Source organism: Panthera pardus, unplaced genomic scaffold, assembly GCF_024362965.1.
Source record: "Panthera pardus isolate Hobbes unplaced genomic scaffold, ASM2436296v1 HiC_scaffold_15, whole genome shotgun sequence".
Classification (NCBI taxonomy): domain Eukaryota; kingdom Metazoa; phylum Chordata; class Mammalia; order Carnivora; family Felidae; genus Panthera; species Panthera pardus.
This window is the reverse complement of record NW_026526710.1, coordinates 9593980-9612479: the sequence shown is the minus strand read 5'-3', so window position 1 is coordinate 9612479 and position 18500 is coordinate 9593980. Positions and strand designations below refer to the sequence as shown.

Sequence of the window (18500 nt, the reverse complement as noted above, 5' to 3'; positions counted from 1 at the left end):
TTCTATTTTTTCCATTATCTCTTTGATCTGTAAAATTGTCAGCCTCATTTTTGTCCCATTGACTTTTGTTATCAGTATTCAACATGTGTTAATACCTCAGAGTGTACCATGTGGTATATACATTCTATAAGATCAATATGATGCCTAGCCTATGGGAAATTTTATTCTATAAATAATCAAAAACAGTGAAATTTTAATATCCTCTTATAATGGTTTATTTGCAAAAGTAAAAGAGCCTTTTATTCTCATCCTAGAATTTTTATCTTCATTATTTCTCACCCCCCTACTCCAATTCCCCCAAAATTTGGAATCGTGCTTGGTGTTACCATCACTGTCTAAGTATTTTCAAACATGGCCTAGCATATGAGTAAAATGAAATAAGTCTTTTGTTCCACTCTGTCTTTTGAGTATATTTTTACACGATCGCACTTCTGTTTTTAGGTTAACACCTTAGGCACTGTTGAGTCCATCAAGAAGCTACACTTTGTGCTTTAGCAAACTGCATCTTCCAGTTTAAAGTCCAACCTAACATTTACTGAGATTCATTTGTTAAGAAGTTACCATGCATAAGTGCTTTCCTATACGTGCTCTCCAGTTAGGGAATGGAATTTTTGTTCCTAGATCGACTATCCAACAAAATACTTAAACATTTCTTTTCAAGAAGCTTTTAAGATATCTAGAGCCATTGCTTCTGTTCTGAGCAGAAGAAATTAGTCAGAGGAGTATCTCATTATGTGGAAATCAGTTCTCTGGCAATCTCCACCATCTTGAAGGAGTCAAGAAAGGGATTTTAAACATGCAGAATAAATGTTACAAAATTAAGTGGTAAATCTCATGTGTTTCGAGTCTTCAGAAAATCCTCTGAGCTCTTATTTAAAGCCTATTTACTCTGAGATTACATAGAGTGCTAGTAAGCTTGGTTAACTAGTCTCTGTCCACAGTGGATTTGATAGGCTAAATAGAAGGAGCTCATAGGAACTAAACTGCTGGAGACATGCCTACAAACAGCCACAAGACTAATGTGACCAGAAGGAAGAAATAAGGAAGTTAGAAAGCAGACCTAATCACTTAAAAGTAGAGCAACTGGAGCTGTTTAACGTCAGGAGCAAACAACCAGCCACAGTTCAGATGTCCTTGTGTGACCGAACAGTAGGGAAAAGAATGTACGTGACAAAAATATAGAGTTAACATATAATTTTAAACAATATAACTGTAACTGTAAACATTTTCTCTCCATTTGGTTTTAAAGTTCTATGTTAATATTCTACATACCTAGTTAAAGGAAGTTATATATGCATACTAATATACTTAGTTTAAGAAACAGAAGCTCAGTCAGCTCGACTTCGGCTCAGGTCACAATCTCACAGCTCGTGAGTTCGAGCCCCGCATCGGGCTCTGTGCTGACAGCTCAGAGCCTGGAGCCTGCTTCAGATTCTGTGTCTCCCTCTCTCTCTCTGCCCCTCCCCACTCACACACTCTCTCTCAGAAATAAAAATAAACATTTAAAAAAAAAAAAAGAAGTACGAACTTCCAGTTATAAAATAATGGTGATAAAAAGTCACAGCATAGGCAATATAGTCCATAATATTATAGTAACTTCATATGGTGACAAATAGTAACTACATTTAGGGTGGTGAGCATTTCATAATGTATATAATTGTTGAATCACTGTGAAGTATACCTGAAACCAATACAATATTGTACATCAACTATACTTCTTTAAAAAATAAATAAAATTAATGTTTCTGATTCTGCTTCTTTTAATGTCAAGCAGAAAACTATAATATGTCAAAACTTTAAACTCCTACATTTCTCATGTTGTTTTAAATTATTCTGTAATGGAATAATGTTAACCTATTATGTATAGTTATATATTTAATTACATATAGGTATATAAAAATTTAATATTTTCGATATAAACATATAACTATTATACATAATAATATGTAATATGTGTGATATGTATTATGTACCTGGAATTACTGGAATTATACAGAAGAATACCAATATATTAATCATATGTAATATATGATTATTATATACTGTAATAATATATATTATGATTATAACATTACATATCATGTAGTATATAATTTTATCTCTTATTCTTCTAAATTATGTACAAAGTACATAATACATGATTATGTTTTTACCTTAATTTTTTAAATGAAAAGAGCTAATATGTTAATATTGCTTATGTGTAGTTGATGATAGGAAATTTGTATTTCAAGAAGAAAATATGGTATTTTTGAGAATAAGAAAATAATTTGTAGGAGTGTGTGTGTGCACGTGCACATGTGTAGAGATTGGTCACTGAGCACTCATAGGTCTGATCTTGTTTATAAATCAGTAGTCTGGGACACATAAAAAAAAAATCTAAGATGAGAATAAAAGAATTTTCTCCTTTTTGCTTTTAAAAAGCCTCCCAAGATTGCAAACCCAAAAAGTATCAATAGTATTTTAATAATATTGTTCCAGAAATGTTTTAAGTGAGGGGCGCCTGGGTGGCTCAGTTGGTGAAGCATCTGACTTCGGCTCAGGTCATGATCTCACAGTTCGTGAATTCGCATCAAGCTCTGTGCTGACAGTTAGCAGCTTGGTGCCTGCTTCGGATTCTATATCTCCTTCTCTCTCTGCCCCTTGCCTGCTCACTCTCGGTCTCTTTCAAAAATAAACAATAAAAAGCTTTTTTAAAAAAGAAATGTTTTAAGATAAAAATTTAAATATTCCATGTCAGACTTGCAAGATAAGGTAACGATACATAGCAGGCTATGTCTTTAGATTGAGTTCTAAACAATATTTTCTTGTTTATAAATGTGAAAATAAGAAATTTACTACTTACTGGTTTATTCTATTCAATTAGTATTTCCCAGCATAGGTTATATGGGCTCATATATTTGGTTGCCACTTTCCCCAAGTTACAAAATTTAACTTATACTGCAACCTAGCTACCTTAAAACATTTTGCAACAAGGTAGTTTGGAAACTAGTAAATAAGTGGCAATCTTAGCTTGACCATTTCATGTCCAGTACACTTATAGTGTTAGAACATTGCAGTTCGAAGGAGGAAATAACAAAACTATGTGGTAAAAGTTATAAAAATAAGTTAGTGTCGGATGACCAAAATTTAATCCAGGTTCAATTAGGTCAGAATACTTATTCTTCTAGTAGTCTTAGTTTCATGGTCACTTGGTTGGTTTTAGCAGTTTCTTATTAACTGTGATCATTCTGGTTATTATTTTAATCTATTACAGTTGGTGATGGAATATTGCTTAGGCTCAGCCTCTGATTTGTTAGAAGGTAAGAATAAAAGCATTATCCCCTCCTTTCTGTTTTGCCTTGACAAGAATATTATCTACTCCTATATTAAAGAAGTAGTTTGGGGTTGCCTGGGTGGCTCAGTCAAGCAGCCAACTCTTGATTTCTGCTCAGGTCATGATCTCTGGGTTAATGGGATTGAGCCCTGCATTGCACTTTGTGCTGAAAGAGTGGAGCCTTGGAGCCTGTTTGGGATATATTCATCCATTCATTCATTCATTCATTCTCTCATTCATTCTCTCTCTCTCTCCCGCTCTGTTCTTTCCTTCCTCCCTCTCCCCCCCCCCTCCCCTGCTCATTCTCTCTCTTGCTTGCTCTCAAAATAAATAAATAAACTTAAAAAGAAGTGCAGTTTGGGCAAAGCAAATGGATGGATGACTTAGACTTAAGGATTGTGTGGATAAGCTGTGCAAACTTTATCTCCACAGTAGCTCAAAGTATCTCAGTAATGATTAGCGACCTCCTACTCTTTAGTTCATGGCCCATCCAGGGCAGGTACTTACTAAAATGTTCAGCTCGTGTGATGTAATAAATGTAGCCAAAAGCATCAAATTCATATGTGTGTATGAAAGAGAGGTAAATGGTATCAAATTACACTGATATTTAACTCTTTCAAATACCTTGGCTTAGTTCTCTTCTGCAAATGCTATTGTAACACAGAGACTGTGTTAAAAATTTACATTAAAAAAAAAACTTTATTCTTATATCATCCTTGATCTCCGAATAGAAATTGCTTATTAGCTGCTTTCACAAATAATGAAAACCTGTAGTTAGAAGAGGTAATTATAGAAGCTCTGTGGAGAGGAGAATAATACAACCTAAAACACTCCAGGCATTTAACATGTCAGAAAGGACTGGTAAATTTGGGCCTGGCCAGTTGGAATCAGTGGTGGCTTTGACTTCCAACTGACACATCAATTAACAATTCATTACCATGACTATTAGTCTTCTTTTTATTTTATTTTAAGCAGTTCATTTGTTTGTTTTTGTACTTGGGTTTCCTGTTATCCAATTACTTACTGCAGTTCTATAGGGAATATATATCCCGTATATTTAGGTGAATGTGTTCCTAAATTGTCATTTGAGAGTACAAGATACTAAGAAGAATGAAACTCATTACTGCTTCTAAATTTTTCTTTCCTTCCTCAGTTCATAAGAAACCACTTCAAGAAGTGGAAATCGCTGCCATTACTCATGGTGCCTTGCAGGGGCTGGCCTACCTGCATTCTCATGCACTGATTCATAGGTAAGATTGGAGACCAGTTACAGGACTGCCTGTTCAGGGAATCTTGAAAATGAGCGCATGCTCCACTTTGTAGGGTGTCTGTGGGTTTATAGGAAGCAAAGAGATTGCTGCTGCTTCTGGATGTGAGAAGTTGCCAGAATTTAGCTTCTATCTCTGGGTCTCTCCCAGGTTTACCCAAAGACTTGCCTCACCTCTGTTCTATAATTAACTGTTCTCCAGGCAGGATGTTGGGGGAAAATTTGAGGAAGGGCACAGCAATTGTTTGAGACTATGCCAAGAAAAAAAATTAGCCTTCCTTGCATATATTTATTTCCTACCTGAGTTTGTTTCCCTCCTTCCTTCCTCCCTTCCTCCCTTCCTTTATTTATATTTTAAGAGAGAGTGGGGGAGGGGCAGAGAAGAGGGGAGAGAGAGAGAGAGAATATGAATCCTAAGCAGCCTCTTCACTCCCAGTGCCCCAATGCAGGACTCAAACTCACAAACTGTAAGATCATGACCTGAGCCAAAACCAAGACTCAGACGATTAACCCAATGAGCCACCCAGGGGCCCTTCCTTCTCCTTTTCCTATTGCAAATTAACAACTCAATCTTAAATAATTATGTGCTGTTTCATCACTTTAAAATATTGTGCATTTCGATACTCCATATAGATATGTAGGAAGATATTATAGTCTTTACCTTGGCAGAAACTGTAACTCTGAGAGATTTAAATAACTGCCCATAGTTTCACAGGTTTTATACAATAAAGAATGAAGCTCAGATTTCCTAACTCTTAATCCAAGGCTTTCCTCTACCTTGTATTTTCTCTACCACAACCCCACTGTCCTCCCTCCATTGTACTTCCTGCCACTAACTTCTCCTAACTAAAGATGTTGTTCTTAATCTTTCCTTCTCTCAGTAAAGAATTTCTAGTACAGTTACTTTAATGAAAAGTGGAAGAAGTAGTGGAATATGAGGTAGGTGTAAAGAATCTCAGATGGCTCAAAAGCAAAAGAAAACGCTTTGCCATTTACTAGGAAGAAATGAGACTATTACATCATAGGTTCCCCTTTTGCCTGTTTTAATCACCCTAGAGTAGCCGTTACCAGTTACTGGTACCACAAAAGCAGAACTTCCTCAACATAGGCAGACCAAAATCCCTGCTATGAAGTTGGCTTATTTTTAGAAGCAAAGAATGAGCTTAACCACACCTAAAAAATATTGGTGAAATAGATTTAGCCATCACATCCATGGATTTGACCAAAAAAAATGTTTTTAATATATATCTTTGGTACCAAAATGTCATTACCGAATGCCAACTTGTCTATATGTGATTTTGCCGGTTCCCATTTAAAGCCATGGTTCATTTTTTTGTGTGTGTGTGTGTGCCTGTGTTATCAAAATCTGCACATTAATTTAATGTCTTATTTTATATTATACTTTATCTTCTTTAATATATAAAAGAAGTTGAAAAAACAAAAAAGCCCTTTAAAATATGCTTCCTGTTTAAATACCATGTCTCAGATTTTTTTATTATTTTGATTTAAAGACAAGTCAGGAGCACCTGTGTGGTCCAGTCGGTTAAGAGCCTCCAATGTTGGCTCAGGTCATGATCTTATAGTTCTTGAGTTCGAGCCCTGTGTCAGGCTCTGTGCTGACAGCGTAGAGCCTGGAGCCTGCTTCAGATTCTGTGTCTCCCTCTCTCTCTGCCCCTCCCCTCATGCTCTGTCTCTATCTCTCAAAAATAAATAAACTTTAAAAGACAAGTCAGTGTTCTAACTGAAAGTAATAGAGAAAAGATATTTTTCTGCTGTTAGAGAAATAATGTTTTTTTAGTTTTCTCTGCCAACGTCTAATGTCATCGTGAGTAAAGAAACTGAATTTTCAAGAGAAGATTTTTGGAGACATTGTTTTCAAACATTTGAACCTTATCATTTTCACCTTGACATAAGTTTTCCTCATTCTCTCTGCTTTGTCTTTCCACGGCCCATTGATTTATAACTCTTGGTTCCTAATAGTCATTACACCTCATGCTTTTTTTTTGAAGAGAATAGAGAGTACATCCACATGTTTTCATTCTAAATTATCATCCTAAACAATGAATTTTTTAAATCATATTTCAAAAGCTTTTTGCTGCGTAAAATATCTAATAGATTTAGTAATAACCACTTGCGATTCTTTGTCATAATACAATAGAAATGCAATTTCCTAATCCCTAATCCTTGTTTGTTTTGATCTTTCAGGGTCTTCTTTTTACTGTACAGTGTTATTTTTAAAATAACACCTTCTATATAACATGTACCCTCAAATGCCTTAGAGTTGCAGTTACAATTAAGGCAGAGAGAAAGGGTCACAGGCAAGAAAGAAAAGGTATGTGTGTAGTTGAGGTTTATTGGTAGGTAGATTAAAGAGTTATTGAAGGTTTGTTTAGACTCTAAAAACCTTATGTAATTTGGAAAAAAAAAAAAAAGGCAGTTACAAATGGTGCCAATTTTCCCAGCATAAGGAATACCGTTGACCACTGGATCAGCATCTGAGAATATGCTTTTTTGAGTGTAGTAATTGAATGGATTTCCTTGTCTGCCATGTCTGCCTTTTCTCTTTGCATTCCCTCCCTCTAAAGAAAGCTCTACCTTTTAGTAATTACTATGACCTACCTGTAAGTATACCCAGGAATCTGGGCCCCCTTATAACATGCAATAATTACTAAATCCCCTTCTGGCAATCTGAGCAAGCTTTTTTTAAATAAACTTTTTGTCTTATTAATTGCATGCTCTGATGTATTCCATAATCAGAGTTGAAAAGTAATTTTCTAACCCTCTCATTTTTTCCTATAGGGATATTAAAGCTGGAAATATTCTTCTAACAGAGCCAGGTCAGGTGAAACTAGCTGACTTTGGATCTGCCTCAATGGCCTCTCCTGCCAACTCCTTTGTGGGCACACCTTACTGGTATGTAGAATTTTAAAACTAGAATTTTAAAACGTGCATACATGAACAAGATGGACTCATAGCACTGGTTTGTTTTGGTTTGGTTTTTTGACAATGTCTCACCATGTGCCCCAAATGAGATTTCATTAAAGAAGGATAGAAAACTCACTAGCAAAAAAAGAAACACTCTTAGTATAAAATTTCCAGTGACTTTAACTTGTTCAAATAAGGTTGATGTCACTGGGTGTAAACTGAGCAGGATTATCAACTCATTGACCAAGCTCAGGTTTTAGATTTCATTTAAGTTTCTTTTGAACTTTTCTCTTGAGGCAGAATGTCTAGACAAGGACAAGGTATTCTCTTTAACCTCTAACTAGCCAATAAGTAGAAATATTACTTTCTAATGAAAGAAATCCAGGTTCTTGTTTTTGTTTTGTTTTGAATTAATTTATTTAAATTCAAGTTAGCTAACATATGGTGTAGTATCGGTTTCAGGAGTAGAACCCAGTGATTCATCCCAGCAAGTGCCCTCCTTAATGCCCATCATATTTAGCCCATCCCCCCACTCTCCTCCCCTCCAGCAACCCTCAGTTTGTTCTCTGTATTTAAGAATCTGTTATGATTTGTCTCTCTCTCTCTTTTTATCTTATTTTTCCTTCTCTTCCCCGATGTTGATCTGTTTTGTTTCTTAAATTCCACATGAGTGAAGTCACGTGATATTTGTCTTTCCCTGACTGACTTATTTCGCTTGGCCTAATACCCTGTAGTTCCATCCATGTTGCTGCAGATGGCAAGATTTCATTCTTTTTAATCCCCAAGTAATATTCCATTGTATATATATATATATACACCATATCTTCTTTATCCATTCATGGACATTTGGGCTCTTTCCATAATTTGGCCGTTGATAGTGCTGGTATAAACACTGGGGTGCATGTACCCCTTTGAATCAGCATTTTTGTATCCTTTGGATAAATACCTAATAGTGCGGCTGCTGGGTCATAGGGTAGTTCTATTTTTAGTTTTTTGAGGAGCCTCCATACTGTGTTGCAGAGTGGCTGCACCAGTTTGCATTCCCACCAACAGTGCCAAAGTGTTCCCCTTTCTCTGCATCCTCACCAACATCTGTTATTTCCTGAGGTGTTAACGTTAGCCATTCTGACAGATGTGAGGTGGTATCTCATTGTAGGTTTGATCTGATGATGAATGATGTTGATGATGAGTGATGTTGAGCATCTTTTCATGGTGTCTGTTAGCCATCTATTAGCCAAAGAAAGGTCTTTGGAAAGAAGACATGTCTTCTGCCCATTTCTATCCAACATCTCTAAAGAACTTTGTTAAGTTTCCTGAAACTTTACCTAACTTGTCATTCTGACTTAAAATTTCACCCCCATCTATTCAAGATTCCTTTTCTTCCTTACACAGATACATTGGAATTTCATTGTACCTTGGAGAATGACTTATATCCCTGGATAATTACTTACCTACTAAAAAAAGTTAGCTACTATTTGAATTTTTTTTCTGTCAATGATCATCAAGTAGCATTTACTAAGCAGCCACTTACACTAACAGAAAACAAAGCATATTAAACTGATAAGGCCCCTCCCCTCCTATGAAAATCCATTATGGACAAACAGTATCCATTACCATAGCCTGTTTGTTTATTTTCTACATTGTAGTATCTTTGAAATAGCTGATTATATTGTTTTAAATAGCTCCATAAGTATTTTTCCTGTTGTCTATAGTTATTTCTTTTAGTGTTTCATACATATTAATCCTTTACAAATCTTTCTGAGGTAGCTACTAGAATTCTCTCCACATTACAGATGGAAAAAGTGATATACAGGAAGGTTATGTAATTTTGCTGAGATAAAATGATAGTTAATGGTGGAACCAGGATTTTTTAAAAATAATGTGTTGTTTCATGTAAATCATTGAGGATATTGGCTATATTTTGAACAGCATTTTTCCCAATGATTTGTGTAAGGAAATAATATCCTTATCAGATAAAACTTTAGAATATGCTCAAACAGCTGTTTCACTTTATTAGACGAATTTTGTTTTTAATTTGCAATATGAATTTTGCACATTGCAATTGGCAGGATGGCTCCAGAGGTGATCTTAGCTATGGACGAAGGACAGTATGATGGGAAAGTTGATATTTGGTCACTTGGAATCACCTGTATTGAATTGGGTGAGTAAAAGAGTTGTTTGTATTATACTTTTGAGAAACACTCCTGATTATGATTATGAATTCATTCATCCATCTATGTATAATTTAATAGGCTACTGTTATATGTGGGCCAGGCACTGTGAATTGTTATATTTTTTCCTATGCTTTTGTATAACATCAGAAGATTGCTTTCTCTCTGCTACATTTTATTACTAACTTAAAAGAGTTTGAGGGATGCCTGGGTGGCTCAGTTGGTTAACCAACTTTGGTTCAGGTCATGATCTTGCGGTTCATGAATTCGAGTCCTGGCTCTGTGCTGACAGCTCAGAGCTTGGAGCCTGCTTTGAATTCTGTGTCTCCCTCTCTTTCTGCCCCTCTTGCACTCATGCTCTGTCTCTCTTTCAAAGATAAACCTCAAAAAAATTTAATTAAAAAATAAATACATAAATAAATAAACAAATAAATAAAAGAGTTTGAGCATACATAGCAAGTAACAAATGTGGGCATATACAATAGTAATAAGTGTTAATATTTGAAAAATATCCATTCTCCATATCATGAATGATAATTTATGTCCTCCTTCCCAGTAGTAATTTACAGTCCAACTTGTAAAGAGGAAATCTAAAAAAGTAATAGCAGGCTTATCAAAGATCTGACTATAAAATCTATATTTGACCCATTTAAAGAGCAACCTCAGAGACTTCATGTTAGATAGAAGTTAGAAACTCAGATGCCCTCGGCTTTAAAGTCGTTCCCCAAACATTGTTGCATTTATCCATTTATCTAAAATTGTCTAACATGCCACAGATTCTTATTTTTCTGATTGTGTATTTTGAACTTTAGTGTATCTTAAAGTCACCCTTATCCAAAGGTATACTGGCAAATTTATTTATTTATTTTTTTATTTTTTTTATTGTATGAAATTTATTGTCACATTAGTTTCCATACAACACCCAGTGCTCATCCCAAAAGATGCCCTCTTCAATGCCCATCACCTACCCTTCCCTCCCTCCCATCCCCCATCAACCCTCAGTTTGTTCTCAGTTTTTAAGAGTCTCTTATGCTTTGGCTCTCTCTCCCACTCTAACCTCTTTTTTTTCTTTTTTTTTCCTTCCCCTCCCCCATGGGTTTCTGTTACGTTTCTCAGGATCCACATAAGAGTGAAAACATACCGTATCTGTCTTTCTCTGTATGGCTTATTTCACTTAGCATCACACTCTCCAGTTCCATCCACGTTGCTACAAAGGGCCATATTTCATTCTTTCTCATTGCCACGTAGTACTCCATTGTGTATATAAACCACAGTTTCGTTATCCATTCATCAGTTGATGGACATTTAGGCTTTTTCCACAATTTGGCTATTGTTGAGAGTGCTGCTATAAACATTGGGGTACAAGTGCCCCTATGCATCAGTACTCCTGTATCCCTTGGGTAAATTCCTAGCAGTGCTACTGCTGGGTCATAGGGTAGGTCTATTTTTAATTTTTTGAGGAACCTCCACACTGTTTTCCAGAGTGGCTGCACCAGTTTGCATTCCCACCAACAGTGCAAGAGGGTTCCCGTTTCTCCACATCCTCTCCAGCATCTGTAGTATCCTGATTTGTTCATTTTGGCCACTCGGACTGGCTTGAGGTGATATCTGAGTGTGGTTTTAATTTGTATTTCCCTGATGAGGAGCGACATTGAGCATCTTTTCATGTGCCTGTTGGCCATCCGGATGTCTTCTTTAGAGAAGTGTCTATTCATGTTTTCCGCCCATTTCTTCACTGGATTATTTGTTTTTCGGGTGTGGAGTTGGGTGAGCTCTTTATAGATTTTGGATACTAGCCCTTTGTCTGATATATCATTTGCAAATATCTTTTCCCATTCCGTTGGTTGCCTTTTAGTTTTGTTGATTGTTTCCTTTGCTGTGCAAAAGTTTTTTATCTTCATGAGGTCCCAATAATTCATTTTTGCTTTTAATTCCCTTGCCTTTGGGGATGTGTCAAGTAAGAAATTGCTGTGGCTGAGGTCAGAGAAGTCTCTTCCTGTTTTCTCCTCTAGGGTTTTGATGGTTTCCTGTCTCACATTCAAGTCCTTTATCCATTTTGAGTTAATTTTTGTGAATGGTGCAAGAAAGTGGTCTAGTTTCATTCTTCTGCATGTTGCTGTCCTATACTGGCAGATTTAACCAGTGGTTCTCAGGTGGTGGGGGAGGGGGAGATTGGGTTACTGTGGAGTTAGAGAAAGGTATGCCCATTTGACCTTCGGGAGCCCAGTGAGAGCTGGCTCCAGCACAAGACTGACTTTATCTAGATTTTTTTAATTTAAAATTTATATAAATACCTTTACTTTTTTAACATTTGTTTTTAAAAATTTCTTCATCGAGTTTTGTTTTGTTTTGGTTTTTGGTTTTGGTTATTTTCCTCCATTCTGGTATCCAAATTGATCCTGTAAGAATTTCTGAGTTCCAGTTTGATTCTCAGACTATAGTTTTATTTTTCCTAAAATGTTTGGCTTGTGAAGACAACTTGAGATACTTGGTATTCCGTGTCCCAACTGCTTCATTGACCCCTTCCTTGAACAAAGAAACATATGATAAATATACATGACTTGTCTCTTTTTTTTACCTTAAGGAAATATTAATTTTTTTTAAAAACTGAATCATGGAAGAGAGAATATGTACTTAATTTTGAAAAAATACGTAATATTCACATGGTTTGTAAATCAAAAAATATATAAAGACATGAAGTGAAAGAACTTCTTCAACCTCTGGCCCTATTTCCCCATTTCCTTTCCCACCTCTGCCAGTACACACGGGACACCGTTACTAATTTCTTGTATATCTTTCCAGAGTTTCTTTACAAATGTACAAACAAATATAGATATACATCTATTATATTCCTTTTCCCACCCAAATTAACATATGAGTGGTACTTTGATTTTTCACTTAACGACATCTTGGAGATCTGTTTTATGTTAGTAACTTAAACCTGTTTTTCATTTTTCACTGTATCATCTTACTCCACTATTAAGGATATACCATAATCAATTTGGTCCTCTGTTAAAGGATATTGAGGAAATATATTTCTTCTCTACATTCTAATATTGTGTTATTCTCTCTTCCACTGAAAGGGAAATTAACCTAATTTATTCACAATGATGGGGGCGGGGGACTCAGAAATATATGCATACTTTAAATGGGACACCTGATGCACTTCTAACAATAGTATGTAGAACTTGACAAAGTAGTCCTAAAAGTCATAGGGCCAAAACTAGCCTAGACAATTTTGAAGAAGTAGAATTTGGACAGAAAAATCACTGTGCCAAAATCCATACCATCATAATTAAATCAATACAGTGTCAATGTAGGGAGAGACTAATATCCAATAGAACAGACAATAAAACCTAATTATATAAATTAGTATGTCAACTATACTCAAAAAGTATAGATACGTGAAATACTTAAAACATGGCATGTCATATAATAAGCACTATCTAGGGGCGCCTGGCTGGCTCAGTCGGTTGGGCGTCCAACTTCGGCTCAGGTCATGATCTCACGGTTCGTGGGTTCGAGCCCCGCATCGGGTTCTGTGCTGACAGCTCAGAGCCTGGAGCCTGCTTCTGATTCTGTGTCTCCCTCTCCCTCTGCCCCTCCCCTGCTCATGCTCTGTCTCTGTCTCTCAAAAATAAATAAATGTAAAAAAAAAAATTTAAATAAGCACTATATAAATGTAATTATTGTTACTGTTGTTACTATAGGAGTATACACCTTTATGGGTGTGGGAATAATTTTTCTAAAAGTATTTTGAAAACAGTGACAAATATGATAACTTTTAGTACTTTGAAATACAAAGCTATGTAAGGTACAAAAATGAAAAGACAAGCCAGAGGCTAATAGAAAGTAGTTAAAACATATCTAACCAACAGAGTATTGGTCCAGAACATATAAAGACCTCTTATAATTTCTTTATCACATTTCTTTATCAAAAATAAAAAGAGGGGCACCTGGGTGGCTCAGTCAGTGAAGCATCTTACTTCAGCTCAGGTTATGACCTCACAGTTTGTGAGTTCAAGCCCTGCATCAGGCTCTCTGCTGTCAGCTGAGAGCCCATTTCAGATCCTCTTGTGTCTCTCTCCCCCTCCCTCTCTCTCTCAAAAATTAATAAACATAAAATAAATGAATAAATATAAGGACAAACAGCCAGTAGAAAAATGGGCAAAGAACATAATCAGCCAGTTCATTGAAAAGGAAATCTAAATGGACATCAAACCTTCAAAGGTACTGAGACTCACTAGTAATAAGGGAGATGCAAGTTAAAACCCTTTCACATTTATCAGACTGGCAAAAGTTCTTGAGTCTGAGGATAATAAATTTGGGGAAGCTGCTAAGGAAACAGCAACGCACACACTATTGGTAGAAATGTAAATTGGTATAATGACTTTGGAGTATAAATTGGCAACATCTAGTAAAGTTGATGAGGGGCAGTCTCAGTGACCCAACATTTCACTTCTAAGCATATTCCTTAAATAAATATTTACGCACGTGCACTGGAAATGTGTACGATAATGCAAGCTGGTGTAGAAGCTAGAAAATGTTGACACAACCTGAATTCTTACCCAGTGAGGAATGGATAAATTAATCATGGAATGCTCTATCACAGTTAAGGATGAACTGGATCTACATGTATCATCATAGATAAATCTCAAAATCATAACATTGAATATTTAACAAAGTTGCAGAAGTATAGGTACAGTATGATGCCAATTATGAAAGTTTTATAAACACTTTATATTGTTTATGAGTGTGTATTAGTATACATATACTAATAAAACATAAGAACATAGATGTAAAATGTAACTTCAGAATAGAAAATTCTCTGGTAGGAGGAGGGAGAATAAAGATATATCTACTTTCTTACTTACTTTCTTTGGAAGAAAAAAACAAATATGGCAAAATACTGATAAATCTAAGTGGTAGGTGTCATAATCTGCATGTTTTTACATTGAAATATTAAAGAATTTAACTTCTTACAAACGAGAAATTAAATTCCTTTGATTAAACAACAACAACAACCCTACCCTCTGCCTAGCATGGAGTTAGCAGTATAGAGTAAATTTCAAAATTAGACACCCTGGATTTGAATTTTGGCTTCACCAACACTTAGTGGGCAGGACCACCCCATGTGGCTACACATAACACCAGCGGGCATTCACATAGTCTAGGATGTGAGTGACACCTTTTGGAGTTGCATAAATAACATGTTCATCCTGAGCGTGAGAGCCTGAACAGCTTTCTTAACTTCCTTGAGCCTCAGTTTCTCATGTAAGTGAAAATAACAATATTTATCAATAGATGTTGCTGGACTTCAGTAAAATAACACATGTAAAGTGTTTAGCATAATGCCTGGCACATAGCAAATGCTCAATAACAGCTAATGGCATTCGTACGTAGGATTATTCCTTTGTTTGTCATTTATATTCCAAAGTGAACCAAAATTATACTTAAAAACACTGAAACCGTAGCAGCATCTTCTCAGTTATGAAAATTTAAGAGGATGTACTACCCAAGTTGAATTTCACAGCTTATTAGCGTCCACCCATTGTTTTTACAATTTTTTTTCTTACCATAACCTTTCTAAATGTGGTATAGATTCTACCCTTTCCAGCCTTCTTAAATAAAGCAAACAGAATATACCCTTTTATGATAATTCAAGATCACCATTACATCAGTTTTTGTACTATGTAGATGTAGTAATGGCTGAAGTTTCAAACACAAGTTCACACCGGGTGAAACAAAGAGTCATCCCAGGAGATGCTTCTAGTACTTCCTCTCTTGAGAGAGGCCCTGGTTTGTGCTTAATTTTTGATTTTATTTTTTTATAAAAATGAATTAAAGTATGTATGAAAACACTGTCTCTGTATCAGCCTAACTCTGATTGCCTTTTATAAAATGAACTACACTTACAAGCATAGACTTTGGTCAGACAAACTTGAGTTCTAATTCTAGCTCTGCCATTTCTTAGTTGCGTGACTTTGGTCAAATTGTTTGAACTCTCTATGAAATTTGTGTAATAAGATCTCCTACCTTACTAGAATTGTCTGGATTAAATGAAAATCTGAATTTAAAGTTCTTCTTATTATAATCTCTATATACTGTACTCAATAAATGTTGGCCATTATCAACACAATCATAATATATGTCATATTTCATCCAAGATTTTAATTGACATTTTAACATCTCTTTGAAACTGGTGGTTATTTTACAGGCAATCGCATTTTATAATTATAATTGGCAGCATTTTCCCCCAAGTTATACATAAAACAGTGTATATTTTATAGTCAGTAGCATCTTAGATTCAGAGAAAAATGGTAGTACCTGCTCAGTTAATATTCATTAAGTAAAATTGTTACCAAGGACATTTAACTTATCAACAATTATTCAAAATGTATTATATTGCTAGTGCAATAGACCATTCAAGTACCTTTTTGACAGCTTTGCTATATATCTCCTTAGCATTAATCTTGTTAATGCATATATAAAAGAAGAGTATTTTTTTACATGAAAAAAAAAAAAAAGACCAAACTGCTGCATATAAAACTGGAAGTTAATGATTTTTCCAAGTTTTCTGTATGTTTGCAATACTTTAAATTGTACTTTTAATATTGAAATTACCTTGAAACTTGTGGATAATGTTGTACCCTTTCCTTATGACATTACTTCTATAATACTGCATTTTTTTTAAAAGCTCCCTAATTTGTAATTTAAATTGCTAGGGTAACATCACAAAGGAGGAAGATGATAATGTTACCGGCACTGTCCCTTTTTCCTGGATCAAGCTCTACAGTTCCATAGTGGTGAAGCCTATTCTATAAATTATCTTTTGCTAAATTAATTTTCCACTGAGAGAACTAGTTACATGCAAGAATCTTCTGAAAACCTTGGACACTGAAATTGGCCAGTCAGCAAAAATTTTATTTTTCAAGATTATTTCAAGAGAGGTTAATATGATGTTCATTTGTTTAACCTACAGATGCTTAACTTAGTTTACCTATAGAGGTTATGATAGAAGCTGGCAAATGGTCCATTAGCCTCGTCAGGGCATTTATTGTGCTCAGAAATGAATTCTCCAGGAAAACAAAACAAAACAAAACCCCAAAACATGCCTTTATGTAGGTTTTTTGCCTGGACTTTTCTTCTTCCATGTTAGCCACTCATTGTTTATCTGTTAATAAATGAATGTTGTGATGGCTGTTAGGGGAAGGCAGGCATATTTACTCTTCTGAAGCTGTTGCTGCTGCTTTTTTTTTTTTCATTTTAAAGTTTATTTATTTAGTTAAGTTTATCCATTTTTAAGTAATCTTCACACCCAGTGTCGGGCTTGAACTCACAACTTTGAGATTGAGAGCCACAGACTCCTCTGACCAAGCCAGCCAGGACCCCTCCCACCTTTTTTTTTTTTTTAATCCCAGTACAATCTATCATAAAATGCACCAGGTTGTCAAAAAGACACTGAGACCTAGTGAAAATAACACATTTCTTGGATTCTTACAAGGTGGGTTGAAATCCCAATTTAGCCACTTACTATGTGACTTAGTTTCATTATTCAGACTAGCTGAACCTCAGTGTATTTAGTTGGAAAATAATGCTTGGAATGATCATGCTTACCTTGCCGAGCTATCGTGAGAATTACGACCGACAGCAATGAGTGCCTGACATGTAGTAGGGGTTCAGTAAGTGGTAGTAACTATTGTTATCACTAATTATTATGTTTTTCAGGCACATTGGTTTGTAAGAAACCTGTTGCCACAAAAACTTGACCATTGTCTTTAAATAGAAATCATTATTTTTTTCTTTTAGTTAATACACCTTTTTTAGGATTCCACCCTCCTCCCTTCTTTTGAGAAGATATGAATTACATATCACAAGGTGGCTTCAAAAGCACTCCTAATTCCTATTTTGCTGCTTATGTGGAAGATCGTATACAGACTATTATATTCTATAGTAAGGGGTTGACAAACTTTGTGTAGAGGACCAGATAATAAGTGTTTTAGGCTTTGCAAACCATACATTCCCTGTCATAACAACTCAACTCTGCTGTTGAGCATAATAACAGCCATAGACAATATGTTTATAAATGAATGTGGGTGTAGTTCAATAAAACTACGTAAACAGTCTTCTAGGTGAATCTGGCCCGCAGGCCATAGTTTCCCAACCCTTGCTCTATAGTATGCTGGCTTAGCAATGAATCCTGTCACCAAGGCCCAGAGGATTTATGTAGCACATCTAGCAAAGGACTTGAGCATAGCTGAGGCTATTTGAAAGTAGTATTTAGCAAATGCTTCTCAGACCATAGAACTATGTTGTGTGTTTAGAGTACCTGTGGTCATGTGCTTCTAACTACTAAAGCTATTCTACCATTGTGTGGCTGGCTGTTGTCTTGTGTTGTTCACAGTGGAGTGCTGACTACTTATGGCCTCACCATTCCCTCTTCATTTCCAAGCTACTGCCTTTCTTGTCACTGTTGAATTGGGTTTTGTTGTTGTTTTTTGTTCCTTCATCCTCTTTCCAGATTCCTGTTCTTTCTTTAGTCCCCCTTCCTGGCTGTTTCTCCTGTGCAATTCAGTGTTCTTCTTAGCAGCTTGAATTTTATATCTTTTGCCATTTAGTGAGAAGGTTCCTATCCTTCTGGCAGTGAATGAAGCCATCACATAGCATCTGATGGAAGCCCCAAGACTTAGTCGCTCCTCAGTCATTTTTGTGACTTCTTGCTGCCCAAGATTATTTGCTGACAAAGTTTCTTCCTTGCTTTAATTTGCCTTACCTTCATTTATTTATTCTATGGGTATTTTTGAACCACCAAAAATAGATACCA

The 18500-nt window shown here is 35.7% G+C and overlaps 1 protein-coding gene across 3 annotated transcripts in view; it reads left to right on the top strand.

The window, feature by feature from the left end:
• The window catches only part of TAOK3 (TAO kinase 3), a 177824-nt gene that overhangs the window by 98337 nt on the left and 60987 nt on the right, over positions 1-18500 (top strand). For all 3 annotated transcript variants that reach the window (XM_019467317.2, XM_019467320.2, XM_019467318.2), the window contains exons 6-9: positions 3254-3299; positions 4467-4563; positions 7380-7493; positions 9575-9666. In XM_019467317.2, coding sequence (XP_019322862.2) covers positions 3254-3299; positions 4467-4563; positions 7380-7493; positions 9575-9666 — 349 coding nt within the window. The remainder of the gene's footprint in view (positions 1-3253; positions 3300-4466; positions 4564-7379; positions 7494-9574; positions 9667-18500) is intronic.